General features: G+C 38.6%; 1 protein-coding gene across 1 annotated transcript in view; it reads left to right on the top strand.

Annotated features, from left to right (window-relative positions):
* The window catches only part of RSPO3 (R-spondin 3), a 61876-nt gene that overhangs the window by 33282 nt on the left and 13367 nt on the right, over window positions 1-15227 (top strand). The window contains exons 2-4 of the mRNA XM_026045854.1: window positions 3863-4054; window positions 5012-5158; window positions 7377-7574. Coding sequence (XP_025901639.1) covers window positions 3863-4054; window positions 5012-5158; window positions 7377-7574 — 537 coding nt within the window. The remainder of the gene's footprint in view (window positions 1-3862; window positions 4055-5011; window positions 5159-7376; window positions 7575-15227) is intronic.

Below are 15227 nucleotides of genomic sequence, written 5' to 3' on the forward strand. Positions count from 1 at the left end.
TTTTCTTTTCTTTTCTTTTCTTTTCTTTTCCTCTTCTCTTCTCTTCTCTTCTCTTCTCTTCTCTTCTCTTCTCTTCTCTTCTCTTCTCTTCTCTTCTCTTCTCTTCTCATTTCATTTCATTTCATTTCATTTCATTTCATTTCATTGTTAGCATGAACTACTTTGCCCTAAAAGCCAAATGATTACAAGACAAAGCATTTATTTTATTTCTGGGCCTCCTTTGCCCTGGCTATCACATCTAAAATTAAATAGGAGCTCTCTGTGCTCTCCTAGCACTTTTGACCTCTATGCTTCAATACATTTCTTAAAGTGGATATAAAATACTTACCTATTTCTACTATTGACCTACAGAAAGTTATATGCTATGTTCTGTGTACTGAGGCTGTTTTTTATCAGATGCGAATAATACTTCCAGCTTTTTGTGATGCATCACTTAAGCACTTTCAACTCCCAAGAGATGGAAGAAGAGTTAGAGGGGAAAAGTTAAAATTTCTGCCTGCTTCCTTATGGTCATGGTGTGCAATTGGTGAAGTGCTTGGGCTCTGTAGGCTCTCTTGATGTTACTGTGCTGATGTCTGAAGTTCTGCATGTCTGTGTGTTCAAAGGTGCATCTTTCTTACTTTTGATAACAAGCTTAAGAGCATGAATCTCTCTCAGGACTTGCAGACTGGAGCTCCTAAAAGTGAACCATCTGGAGGCTTTTCCATCAAGGATCTTCTTTGGAGTGGCAAGTTCAGGGCAAATAACAATGCAATTGCCCTTTCTCCTTCAAAACCATGGCCAACAGGGCCATGACATCTGCAGAGCCTCTCTGCAGAGCAGATGGAGTGCTCACTCAGAAACGGGCTCCTTCTTACAGGAGAAATGTGTTTGAGGGCTGAAGTTTGGCCCATTCCCTTCTCCAACCTGTCTGACTATTYGGCCTCTGTGTCAGGACTGGCCCTGCACAGCTTTTTACCTTGTGGGAATTGGCTAGTGAGAAATCTTTGACTGGCGCTTAGAGTTTCTGTTTTTCTCAAATGTGCCAGCTCATTTACTAGACATAAATATTCTCCTTCCCCCATTTAATTTCTCCCAGGTTCAATGACAAAACCTAGTGCTGAGTTTTCAAGCAATGCCATTGTCTGGAGCACTCAGCAGTGCCTGCTTTGCTTCTTGCCTGACCCAGAGTGATGGCATCTGTAGCGTTCAAACGAGCATAATGAAATACAGTTTCACAACACAGATGCTGCACTCAAAGAAATGTCAGTAAAAACAGAAAAAAAATCTAAAAAAGGGTATCTTTAATGATTTTATGATAAAAAAATGCTGTTTTTGATTTAAAATGTCAATACTGACTCTTCAAAAAGACTTCAGCTCTGCACTTTCAAGCATAAGAGCTTGCATTGCTTAACAAGTAGAGTTATAATATGGCATGAAATCAATCTTTGAATGGATGTTGACTTCCTTATTTTTATTTCTGTTTGTTACATAATAATAATATGATTTTCCAATAGTGATCCTCCAATACAGTTTTTTTTGTTGTTGTTGTGTTATCTGTATGACGTGCATTTGGGGTGCAAGAAACAACAAAGAAATTGAGAAAATCTCTAAAAGTATATTTTACTATATATATTCTTAATTTTTTATTTATGTATATTTATATTGTATTTCATAGTTTAATTTTCAGAGTTAAAGGCAGTTAAAAATAATGGATTTTAACTATACAGAAATTATCATCCCTTGGTAATAAAATACCTCCATCTCAAGGGCTCACACACAAAGTTTGACCTCAGAGCACATGCACATGAAGTTTTCTCTGTCAAGAGAATCTATTCAAAATGATCTGTCACAGGTGCTCACACATAATATGTTTCCTGTCAAAAGTGATCATCTACATTTTATATAGCAGCTTTGATGACAAATATTTTGTACTTCAGCTGCTTTTTCTTCCCTGTGTCAGACTTAATGAAGGGAAATCATGGATAGTTTTTAAATAATGTCAGCTTCTTAGATCATGTTACTGTGTCTGCCTTTAAAAGCAGTCTCTTACAAGAGCCACAGTACAGCGAAGAAAGAGATGAGGACATTTTCATTTACTTATTTAAAAACAGAGMCTTTTTTTACTTTTTTAATTTCAAAAGCAATATACTCTTTTTCTCTGGACTTMTCTACTTTGAGAACATAGCAAAATCTGCTTTGATAACTGATTGGGGTTGCAACTTCCAGTTCTGCAGAAAAGTATTTTGTTCTCATAGAGGTAGTGTGTCTTAGTGGTAAAAACATATTCCTTGTGGTTGTTCTACAGTCAGTGCCTCACTGGGGAAAGAGAATCTTGTTCCTTAGAATCTCACTAAAATGAGAGTAGGGCCAAAGTTTACTCCTTTTCCTACATTTTCAGTCCTAGTGAGAGAAATAACCCTAATTTCTCATTTGGTCAACAAAAGAGGAAAAGTGAATTTAAACTCTCCTTGAGCTTGCTCAGACTGGGGGACCGATTATCTATAATACCTATCATAAGAGATATGAGGGCTCAGCTCTCTTTCATTTCCTGGGCCACATCTCTTCTGCCAAAACTATAGTTGAACAAAGTATAGAAATATTCCCAAAATTCCCTGCCAGCTGATAAACCTCCTCTGAGCTTGCASGAAGAGATCCAGATGTCATCCACTACCACAGCAATGTTTTTCAGCTTACAAGCCACAGATTCACAGGGGTTTCTAGGCCACTTCCAAGGGACCCTCAGAGATATGGTGAGAGTGTGACACTGCCATAAAAATTTCACTGGCCCAGGGAGAAGGCTGAATAGGAAGTCAATAGGATTTCTCTTAGCTATAGACTATTATCATATCTCAAGTTGAGAGATGAAAACTAAAGCTTACAAAAATGCCTGATTTTCCTATAATAAAAGAGGTCAGATTTTGGTGGATGGAAGTTACTTGATACTTAATTATTTTTCATGCCCTAATTTAAGAATGAAATCATCAATGAAGCAAAAGTAGGTAAGAACTTCTACAACATTGAAAGATGCAAAATATTACATTGTGTGACTGAGGAATAATTCACTGACTAATGTCTGCTACTGAAAAGGTACTCGGCAATATTACCCTCTTTTCTGCTACACCCATCCCCAAAATACCTTGAGAGCTGAACACTCTTAAGCAGTGAGTGTAATAAGCTTTCCTTTCATTGTCTGAAGGATTAGAATAACTCAACTGAAGGGCAAGTATAATCCTACCTATGCTTTGTGCTGGGACTGGAGCAGGGTAAATGCCACAGTTAAGTCTGAACATCAGGTTGTAATTGTTAGAGATTAAAAACATGCCAGAAAGAACATTCCAGGGAAAGAAGGAGGGTGAGAAGGATGTCTTTCCTGTGTCATCCTATTAAGGCAAACTAGCATCAGATCTAAGGAGGATATATTCTGCACAGCAGAATTCAATCAAATGACATTTAGTCAATGAAGGAAATTATGCACTAGGTTATTTTTAATAAATCTGCTAGGAAATGTAATGACAAATGAGTATATATTTATCTACTGAGTCAAGTGCATAAAAGATGTGGCATATGGAAATGACTAAAGGAAAAACAATCATTTTCTAGGATGCTGTTGTTCCCTGAAATCAATTTCAAACATAATTTGCTGTTAGTTACTTTTGCAAGATGTAAGCACAGCATCTGAATTTCTCATTTTTATACAGTTGAAAACATGCTTGAAATTAAATGTCAGGTCATGACAGACATAAGAAAAACATGAAGAAATCTTCAAGAGCTGTCAGAGAGGAGGGTGGTCCACTTTCCAAGTGCAGATGAGTTATTATTCCACGGGCTTGTCTAATTTCTTGTTCTCCCTCCCTTCTTTTTTTCATGTTTTTCTTCTCAGTGCATCCTAACGTGAGCCAGGGTTGTCAAGGAGGGTGTGCTACATGCTCTGACTACAACGGGTGCCTGTCATGTAAACCCAGACTCTTTTTTGTTCTGGAGAGGATTGGCATGAAGCAGATTGGAGTATGTCTTTCCTCATGTCCAAGTGGATATTATGGGACACGGTATCCCGACATAAATAAGTGTGCAAGTAAGTGCTGGGAAAATGGGAAACATATGTATATATTTATTCTCTTTTAAAATGATGTTGAGTCCTTAGGTATCAATTTAACAGATTAGTAGATGGACAGGCCAAGTCTTTATTTGTTCAGTTATTTAATGCTAATACGATAAATATTAAACTGAACAARAAATGAAAGTGAAAAATCACAAAATTGCAGAAGCTCTGCATGAATGACCTGTCCAGGACCTGGGAGATGGTCTTCTCCTCTACATCTTCATGCAAAAGTGAAGCAAGTGACGATACCACACTCTTGCAGCTGGAGCAGCAGGATGGATCGATGGTGCCTCTGAAACACGGAGGTGAATCTGCTTGGTTGGAGCAGTTTAAGCTTACTGGAAATTTCCTTACCTGTCTTCCACGACCAGAGAGAAGATGGCACTCATGGGACATGTGGTTTGCAGACTTTTTGCCCTGGTCTCTTTATAGATGTGTGTCACACTCAGCATAGTCTTATAAATGCCTTTACCAGCTGACAGGGTTTCAGACTGATTTGCAGGAAATTACAAATATTTGTTGCCTCTGGGCTGGGAGACAAAGAATACAATTCTATTCTTAATCATTTGGGCAACATTTTCCCTCCCTCATATATTTTTCATCATAAATAAAAGCCAAGTTACTCTCCCAGTTTTTACCTGGTCATAAAAGTTATTTAATGGATGGACCCCAGAGAGATGTCCTACAAAGTAACTTGACACTGTAGAGTATTTTGCTCACTTTTTAGCGAAGTGTGGCTATGCACATCAAACATGAGTTTGTCATATATAAGTTTTTATTTGCTTCTTTTAAAACCTCTTGAGAGCTGGGAAATATACTGTTTATGTCTATGTTGGCAGTAATGTAGAGAATACAGGAAATGCTAAAGGATTGCTGACAAAACCTGAGGGAACTACTAAAACACAAAACTGTTCACTGTTTGCATTTCAGAATGCAAAGCTGACTGTGATACCTGCTTCACCAGAAACTTCTGCACAAAGTGTAAAAGTGGGTTTTACTTATACAGTGGAAAGTGCCTTGAAAAGTGCCCTGATGGTTTGGAAGGCAACAATCACACAATGGAGTGCACCAGCATTGGTAAGTCCAGTCCTCTGGTAAAGGCCYTGCCCTGTCTGGTTCCCTCACAAGGAATGAGGGATCCAGCGAGGGCACAAGTTGCAAGAACAATTATGATATTAGGACAGTGAAGCTTCAGTTTGTCCTGTAAATGTCCTGCTTCAAAAGATRCATTTCCCATCAGAACAAAATCAGGGCATTTCCCAAGTCTGGCATTCTAAAGTAGGCAAGGTCTCTTGTGCCTCAAAAACACAGTCTCAGTGCTAAGGGCAATTCTGCCTCAGGAAATATGGCCTGTTTCATCTTGCATGTTTGGTCTACCCTGAGGTGGCAAAACATACGTCTCTTACTTGCATGGTTAGGTTTTGGGCCATCTCACTAACACCAAAGGTTCCAAAAACCTGAGTCAGCATCCAAATACAGTTTAAAGATTAAAATATTAATTGCTTTGTTGCAACTACCTTGTGTTATTTGAGCTTTCAGAGCATGTGGGTCAACATTTTGAAGATTACCATCATAAAGGTGAAGGCTAGAAACTTTAAAGGAATAAGTAAAAAAGCAAAAAGCAAAAAMAAAATGGTATTTTTGCACAATCACTTGACTCCAGAAACTGAGGAGTAAAATAAAATACCGCATAGCATAGCATTCAAAAGAATGAGATTGGCAGCATTGATCCTGTGATTCATTGGGTGCAGGGAAGAGAACTGTTTTTGTATCTTCTCAGTCTCTGACTCACAGACTCCAATTATTCATGCTGGGGCAGTTTTGGAGGTCACCACACCTAAATGTTTGCACAGTCCCTCTGCCACCCCTACAGCTGAAAGCAGAACAAGTGAAATACTTGCCTCTGAACTGCTGCCGTTCACATCCCACGCTACGGAGATGCTGCAACTGTGGCGAGGTTCAGATCATTTTACTGCCCTGGCTATGGATTGTGGTGGCTGCGGTGCCACTGCGAGCTGCGGTGGCAGCTGTAACCTCGTCAGCCACCAGCAACCAGGGAGCACTTAACCATGGTCTGTCCGTGATGTAACTCTGCTTCCCTGCACCGTGCATATAACCCACCTAGGCACAGCTTATTTTGTAGGGGATGCCATGCAYGAATAAAAATAATGTTCGGTAGTTCGGCATTTCCCTTCTAAAATATATGTGTAGATTCAGGCGATAGTGATGGTTTTCATAGTCTTACGTTCAAGCAAAGACTTTAATCTACAAAAGAAATTCAAACGCTCATTTTTGTTTCTTGATGTCTGTTTCRAAGTGCTTTAGATGTAGCTGCTTTAACAGTGAGTCAGTCTCAAGTAGGAAAAGCCATTTAAAGCTACAGAGAAAAAAATAGACCKTTTTTTGTGCATGTGAAGGCTAATTATTTTAACAGCAGCGCTTCCATGTAATATGAAAAATAAAATGATCTCCACAAATATTCATTGGAGGAAGGCTCATAGATTACCTTAGGTCAGCTATATCTCAGCTTTTGAAAAATTTGGAAGTGAATTCTGAAACTGGAAAAATCTGTTGACTTACAAAACCCTCCTTCTAGAGCTGCTAGAAATTTTCCCATTTTTAGTGGAAGTATATAATATAAAGCATGTTGTAAACACAAATTAAATATAAATATTCACTCTGTCTCTCCATCAAGAGATGGGGACTGAGCAGATGGCCCAAAAATAGAATAATTCTCAAGACAACATATTATTAACAGGTGTTCAGCCACATACCCTTGAATTCCCAATAATATGTGACCTGCATTCAAGTCATTCTCATTTAGGAACTGTGAATAAGTACTTTTCTGACAAGTTTGCATCCATCTCCATCCTRAAATAGCCTATTCACACCTTGTATAAATTAACAGATGATGGTTCTTTCACTGTTTAAGCTGAATACCAATGAGCAGATCATCAAAGACACTTGAGTCTTACTGTAATACCCTTGGATGCCAACTGGTTCCTTATAACTCTGTCGATTTTCACAGAAATTTAATAACTTTGAGATGAGTTGCAAGAGCCTGACACAATGACTTACCTCTCAGAAGAGATAGTAAGAAATCCATTTACTCAACATTATTTTATGTAACATAACCTAAGCAGGACAAATTATATCAATTCACAGCTACAAAACCTTACTKATTCCATTCATTTTTACCACTTTTTTGTTGATGAAGAATAAAATGACTGTACCATATGCATTGTTTATGTAAAACAATACTGGCCAGGCTCAGCTTGTCCTATGTTTATTGCAGTGCACTGTGAAGCTAGTGAGTGGAGTCCATGGAGCCCTTGCACAAAGAAAGGAAAAACTTGTGGTTTCAAAAGAGGAAATGAAGTAAGGGTCAGAGAGATCGTACAACATCCATCAGCAAAGGGCAATCCTTGCCCAGCCACAAGCGAGAGCAGAAAATGTATTGTACAAAGAAAGAGATGTCAGAAGGAAGGAAAAGGTACCACATTATCATCATCATAATATGAGATTGATATTGTTTTTGTGTAATAATTCACATGTGAATTCCCAGGCCTCCACTGCTTGTTTCACCAAAACTCCATTGACGTGATGTTTTTTGGGCTGGAGAGAACTGTGCCTTTGCCTGGAGTAAATAAAGACCTAACGCTGCTCAAAAATGCACTTGGTGTGATCTAGAGAGGACTGGGTGGTCTGGATGGGAAGGTGCATTCTCTCTTGGTGCTGCTGAAAGAGCTGCCAAGATGAAAGGCTACATACGAAGTTCAGAACAAAATGGTCCCCCATAAAAAAATGTTTTGTTGTGAGTTGTTTCTTGGATATAAGTCAGACCTTTCAAGTTTCATGATTCTACTATGGGACTCCTCCAGAACAGTGCTTATTTCATGCTCTCCTACAGGTAAGCCTGTAACTCCTGCAATTGCAGTGCTGTGTCTCCTCTCCCACTCGGAAGTTCTTTGTACTTGCTGTAGCTGAAAAACTTGGCCTGATCCTATCACCTGCATCCAGTTTATAGAATCCTAGCACAGGAGAAAGGCCACAATAATGCACGGGAGCCACAGAAAATGCCACTTAGCTTCCCAAAAAAGCATATGCTAAGGCATAYGACATGAGAAGGGGCATGTTACAAGGACATCTTGCAAAAGGATCTTTTGAATAAGACAGCTACAGGTCACTCCTCCTCACTCAAGGACTAGCTAGATTCTTTGATCTACATGAATTTATGGCGCAGATTTCACTTTCCCAAGCTTGGCTGAGCCTCTTTGTGTTGGGTATTGACTTGAAGAGGTGCAACAGCACGTTTGTGTAGCTCCCTTGTTCAGAAGAGAAGCCAAGTTAAAATGGATTCCCTTATGCTTAGACTGAAATTCCAAAATGTCCATGAAAAATGAGATCTGCTTCTACATAGACGCACAGCCTCAAAACAAAGTCAAGTCTAGTATTACCACTGGGAGGGAAGTCCTTTACATCATAGTTAATTCTGCCAGAGTTGAGACATAGGATTGAACTTTACTTTCAGAACTATGAAAACTACTTTTTCTCTGGATAATGATGATGTTGGGTATTTACTTATGGCAATTTTTCAGCCTCTCTGAATTGGACTAAGTATTTCCCTTTGAGAAGTGTCTTCTGCTCATGTGTAGTAAATGCTTAATGAGTAAATCTTTTTCTTTTTTTTTTTTTTCATTTTTTCTCCCTTTTGGGGATTTTGGCCTCTCTTAGGCTGAGTAGAAAATTCCTTGAAAGCAGCATAGTCAGATGCAGCATATGTTTCAACATTGTCTGCACCCTGGGATCTGTACATGTATGTTTGTGAAAATTGAGTGATTTGGGGCTTATTTTAAATAGTTTAAAACCCACCATTTTACAATCCCCTSTGGCAGTAGCAACAAACATGAAAGCCATCCACTTTTGTGCATGTTCACAGGGAGGTATTTTTTTTAAAAAAATCTTTAATAAAGCTGAGGAAATGTATACATAAAACATGAGGTTAAACTAAGTTTAAGGGACAGATTATGGTGACACAAAGCAGGAAACTGAAATTAAACTAAAAATTTTAATTCTATTCTTATTGGAAATGGAAAATAAAGCTCTCCAACTTAATCTCCAGGCAACTTAGCTTCCGCCTTTCCCTGCCCCTCAATACACAGCCAGGAGCTCTGCTYCCCATTGAACAACAGAGTGGCTGCATAAGAAGCCAAGGGAGGCTTTCCTGTTATGGCTAACAGTATTCAGTCAGTGAAGGGATACCAACAAAAACACTTTGGGAAAGAGAAAGAACGTAAATATTTTGTATTTACTGTTAAGAACATGTGAAGAAAYGCTCTTTGATATTCTATGATGCTACTTTGCAATTCAAATATTGCTCTGGAATTTAGCCTCCATTATATTATTCCATTATTATTATTCCGTAATTGCTATTCCATTATTAGCTTCCAGACTGAAAAACACTAGTAGGCCACTACTGATTGGTAGTCAGTATCAAGAGTGCTGTTAATCTTTTCTCTGTGTACAGATAGCTAGCTAGTTCAGCTAGGGCTGCTTCCGTTGTTGAACACATCTGTGACCAGAGGAGTTAGGGCAAAGACCTATGGACATGATGATGGAATACGATGTTCGTCATAGATGCCTCAATGATTTTGCTCCAGAAGCTGAGATTAGAGACAGGATGTTAGTCAGATAACAGATTGCCGTTATCTCACATACTCAATAACATGTTTCTGGAATGGCTACACAAAATGAGATAAAAAAAAAAAAAGAAGACTTTTTTTAAAAAAAATATTCAGTTTGCTACTACTGTGTCATTGAGGATGGCAAGATCCATTACAACTTCTTTCCGTTCTCCTCATTGGATATAAATGAGAAGTTTTAATGGGTGAAGGTGCTATTTTTTTCTTAGGATGAATGCAAGGAAACAGGAATAATTAGATTGCAGATAATCCTACTAGCCTAGAAAGGTACTCATTCTAGCACTAAGTTATTTAATCCGAATGTAATCCAACATAGTAATTTCCATTTGTTTCATATATATACTGCTTTTGTAATTCCAAACCTCACTATAATTTGTTTCATAATTCTCCCCTTTTAAATCTGTGATGATCAGTTCCTTTCAGTCTGCAAGACTGTATGATTTTAAATTCTAGTTTCTTTTTCTTCCTTTCTCTCTCTCACATTTTCTGTTTTGTATTTTCAGTACTTTTACCTTTCTGCACTTAACATTTTCTTCGTTGGTACCTTTCACTGATAGTCATGCTTTGACAAAAACTTTTTGCTGCAGATATGTCCACAAACAGCCAGTGCATTTTTGATACACTGCAAAGGCATAACTTGCAGACCATGGAAAAYATTGCAAGTTACAAAGTAATATTTATTTGTTTCTATATTTGAATTTTTGATTTTTACTGACCAAAAGACAAATATCAAAACTGTATACAGAAGTATCTCTGGGGGAGGAATCACTTCTTTTCATGCATAAGCAATTCTGACAAGACTGCATCCAAACTGAAGGGAACCTCTACGACATGATTTCCCTGTTCGAACACAGTCAGCTTTAAATGCTTTCAGAGAACATTTTCTGATCAGTCAGAAAAGACTGGAAACACAAAAAGACTAAGCAGGTAGCTACAGATAAGRAATATATCTTAGCAAGCTGAATATTATGCAAACTAATAAGCTACATTGGTTAAATAACTGCATTGTTGCAACCCAATTAGTAATATATTTGAAATTTTGCTTGCTTATATATTTATTCATTTGTATGTCAGTGGCATATAGATGTTCTAGGGAGAGATCTAATGCTGATTATGTTGAGTTCCATCCAAATGCAGACCAAAGAAAATTGCTTTTCCTATGAAGCAAAAATCCAGAAAAGAGACATGAAAAGTTATTAGAATACATACACATTAATGCATATTTTTCACTCAATCACTGGATTGATTATCAGTTCGTACAGTCTGAAAGCAACATATTATGAGAGGAAGTGGAACAACTTTACCCCAAATTCTCAAGAGTGCTTTCAAACAGCAGAAGAGACACCTCCCTGGAAGCAAGGCAGCTTGTCAGATGATGGTTTGTGCTGTAAGAACACAATTGTCATATTGTGGTCTTTAGATTTAGAGAGCAGCAACAGAAATAACGCCATGTCTTTGCGATAAGGACCTGAGTTCCAAATACAGAGTGGCAGAGRCAAGGGCATCAAAGAAACAGGATTTGGTATTGAGCAGTTTTAATGAGTAAGCTATATATATTTTTGGGAACTAACCAAGCCGGTGCTCATGCAAACATGTAAAGCCAGGTTTGATTTGAGTAGCTAGGAAGGCTGAAATTCAGGCCAGATCAGTTGTTTCTTCGAACTAGTTCCTCCAKCCCCTATTGCTTTCTGTGTGCACCGTGCTTCCAGCATATTAATCAGATCATATCTGAAAATGTCTTCAGTTGGCTATGGTGTGTTGAAGGAATCCTATCAGGCTTTCATTAGAATTTCAAAACCACCACCGAGCTCAAAATTCCAAGCCATTCATTGAGATGTTACTTTAGCTGAAAACAGAGTAACTTAATACTAACAACCTGAAAACATTAAGCAATAAACTAGTTGCATTCCCATATTTTAAACTCACTGTGTTACCCACCCTAAATTAAATTCATACTGACACTGTATCAACATCTCTACAAAAGAAAGAAAGAAAGAAAGAAAGAAAGAAAGAAAGAAAGAAAGAAAGAAAGAAAGAAAGAAAGAAAGAAAGAAAGAAAGAAAGAAAGAAAGAAGCTTTAAACAGAGGTGGCATATGGAAGATGCATCGAAAAACTTGCATTTGATAAGGCTAGTACAGAAAAGAGCCATTTGAAATCAGTGGGAGTTTCACCACATCTTTGAACAATTTGAATCATTGCACATAAATTCAAGGTTTTGTGATCTTTACAATAAAAATTCAAGATTTTTTGATCTTTACAATACAAAAATCCACTTAAGWCTTACATAAGTTATGTGCTTTATCAACACATTTATTCATATAGTAATAATCATTTCTTCCTGTAAATGCTGGACTGATGGGCCTCTGGACTAATTGCTTGTGCACTTTGTAGAACTCTGYTGTCACACTGGACATTTTGACCTTTGACAGTATTTGGACTGTGTTAAGACAAGCTCCCAAATGCTTCATCATTTTTTTTTCTCTGTCATTCAAAATAAAGATATATCTGTGCTTTTCACAGAGAGAGTTTTGCTATCTGAGAATTCAGACATGGAATGAGTAGCTGGGAATTTTCACTCAGCCTCTGTAGACTGGCAAGAGCATGGGTGCCCTTAAGTTAGACAGCTGAAAATTAGTTGTTTATGTTTAAGCAAGTTCTTGAAGGGTCATGTTAATGGCGGCAAGCTGCACCTGGAGAGGAGGATYTGTGGCACTTTAAGCCAGATGCTAAGAAGGGCAAAATGATTTGCCTCCTGAAAGAGCCTACTCCTTTCCAATGACTATTAATGACTTGTGCAAGTGAGTGTACTTTAACCTGCTAACTTTTTATGTGTTTAGAATTAAATGGCACTTTCCACTTTCCTCCCATCTGTACAGTAATGACTTCATAACGCTGCAAAAGCTAAACCACAGTTTACCCAGGCTGACTCTGTAAACACGACAAGTATGTTCCAGAGGAGCTGTGGGGTCAGCCAAAACAAAAAGGTGAAAAATATTTGYTCCCAATGCTCATTCCATTAGATGTTGGCAAAATCAGGATGAGAGCGCTGTTTTGTTGTGTTTGTTAATGAATATAATAATGGCTGGACACCTGCTTATTTACAATTGAATTATCCTTTACAGAAAAGGCTGTAAGTAGGCTCTTCCTACCCTTTCCACACCCTAATGATAAAAGTATGTTTCCAGAACAATGAAACCTCAAACAAGTTAGTAATTGCCCAATTTACTATTTTAAAACAAATTTTCTGATTAAAAAAAAAAAGAATTGGCAGAATTCTGAGTATTTTTGGCACTGAGTATTTTTACTTACCGATATTTAAGTCTTACGCACAGGTACATGGTGCCTCATCATGTATCTCAATCACAGCTCATCTCGTAAGTCACATCTTCTCCCTTATGTATTGTGGCATTTCAAACAAGGACAGGAACTCATGAACTAGAGAGACATCACAGTGCACAGTCCTCTAGCATAACTGTGAGAGATGGGGTGATCTGTGTGAGGGTCACTAGTGTGGTTATGGTTAATGACCTTACTCCATGGTGGGTCAAAGGACTTCAGAAGCTTCAAAATGAACATGAAGCTAATTACTGCATCTTTGTGTTTACATACTACATACGCCAATGGGTCATAACTCCGGCCTTTGCAAATCTGAGTTACTATAATTGAGGAATCTGTCTTGCGAAGAGTTTAGCTGTTTATTATCTGTTTGCTTCTGCCAAGAGAACCTCTCATTTCCTTCCTTTGCAGGGGTTTTGACTCTTTAACTTTAACACATTTCCAGCCTCCAAGAGCAGTGCTGTTGAGGCTCAGAATACGTACCTTTCAAAATCAATGAAAACATCTCCTTGGGCACAGGAAGGGCACACAGCGCTATCCACTCCCACACACCACAGGATGAGGTTTGGTTGTTGGTGTCAGGACTATATTCTCATCATCCTTCCTGCTTCTGACAAGCACATGTTAATTGTGCACACAGGTGGCACATTCTGTGTGACTCTACACCTACATGCTGCTCGGCTGTGCACCTATGCAATGTGTAGCTTCTGGATAATATGCAACAACAAAAGTATGTTGAAAAAAAAGACTTACTGACCTGTCAGGTGTTCAAGATATACAGAAGGTTTTAGTGTAGCATGGTGCTGAGATGACTTCGGCCCTGTAATTCTCTGGAGATGTTCACCTCTTCYGCTGCCAGCTCCTCTCTTCCCCGCCTTTCTCCTCCCTGTTCTGGGAGGCCTGGGAGCAGATGGGAGGTCACTCAGCTGCCCTGAGATCTTCTGGAACACATTCTAAAAAATGTGCTGGACACACTATGGGTAAACAACATCAACCTCATATTAATGGAAATGGCAATCATTTTAAAGTTTAAAAAGAAGTGTGTGGTCAATTGCTCCTGTAAGGGAAGTGAATCAGAAAAAGCTTATGGCGTTTTTCTGTTACAATGTGGACCACATATGAGAGCTGCTCTCCTCAGATCACTAAGCCAAGGAAAGGATTGAAATCAGAGGTTGAATATTTCTCTTTCTGATCTTCCCTTCTGGAACCATCTTTTGCTCCAGGACTGCTGGCATCTTTTAGATGCTTTATCTCTGCAGGAAAAACAACAGCCCACAAACAAACCTCTTATCCTCTCCCTCCCCGCTGCCACAGTCCCCATCATGTACCCAGTCAATAWCAAACTTCCAACACCTTTCTGATATCACTCCTTCCCAATAAAAGTGCTTGGAATTGAGAGTAGCAGTTCCAGATTTAAAACATCATCTCCACAGCTATGTCTCTACTGATAAATAAAAACAAGCAAAGGTCCAATACTTGATCAAAAGGCCCTGGGGCGCCAGCTGGATTGTAACCCAATTGCTAGGGGCTATTCTCTCTGTAGCAGATTTGTCTGGAGAAATAGAGATGGTTGTTGCAATCTAAATACATTCCCAGAATGAACTAACAGCTACACAGGGTAGATTTGCTTGGTCCCTGTCCTTCTTTGCAATGCAAGTGTGCCTTAGTAAACCATGGCACCTTTGCCTTAAGCGCCATCACTCTRCATGGTTTCAGGGAGAGGAAAATGGGTAGCTGTGGCTACTGCCTCTACTCAGATGGAGGGCAGAGACCATGTGTGAAAAAACATATCATTCTCTCCTATCCTGTATCACACCTTTGGTCTGCTTGTACTTTCTTCATTTACCTATCTTTTTCTCCAGATTAACATTTCTATCAGTTCTCCAGCTGACATTTCCAAAGATCCTGCCTTAATTTTTAATAAGTAATGGAGCTTTTCCCGAGGAGCTCACTAGTCACTGTTTGAAATAAAAATTAGCCTCTTCCAAGTTCTCTCCCTTGACTGTCCAGAAGACCAAAACAAGCTGTTTTCTCTTTTTTGGGCAGTATTACCACAGAGGAAAGATGAAGAAGAGTCTAACAGCAGGACTCACTTGGCCCTTCCCAT

Source organism: Nothoprocta perdicaria, unplaced genomic scaffold (genome assembly GCF_003342845.1).
Source record: "Nothoprocta perdicaria isolate Ctin4 unplaced genomic scaffold, notPer1 scaffold_412, whole genome shotgun sequence".
In the NCBI taxonomy this organism is placed as follows: domain Eukaryota; kingdom Metazoa; phylum Chordata; class Aves; order Tinamiformes; family Tinamidae; genus Nothoprocta; species Nothoprocta perdicaria.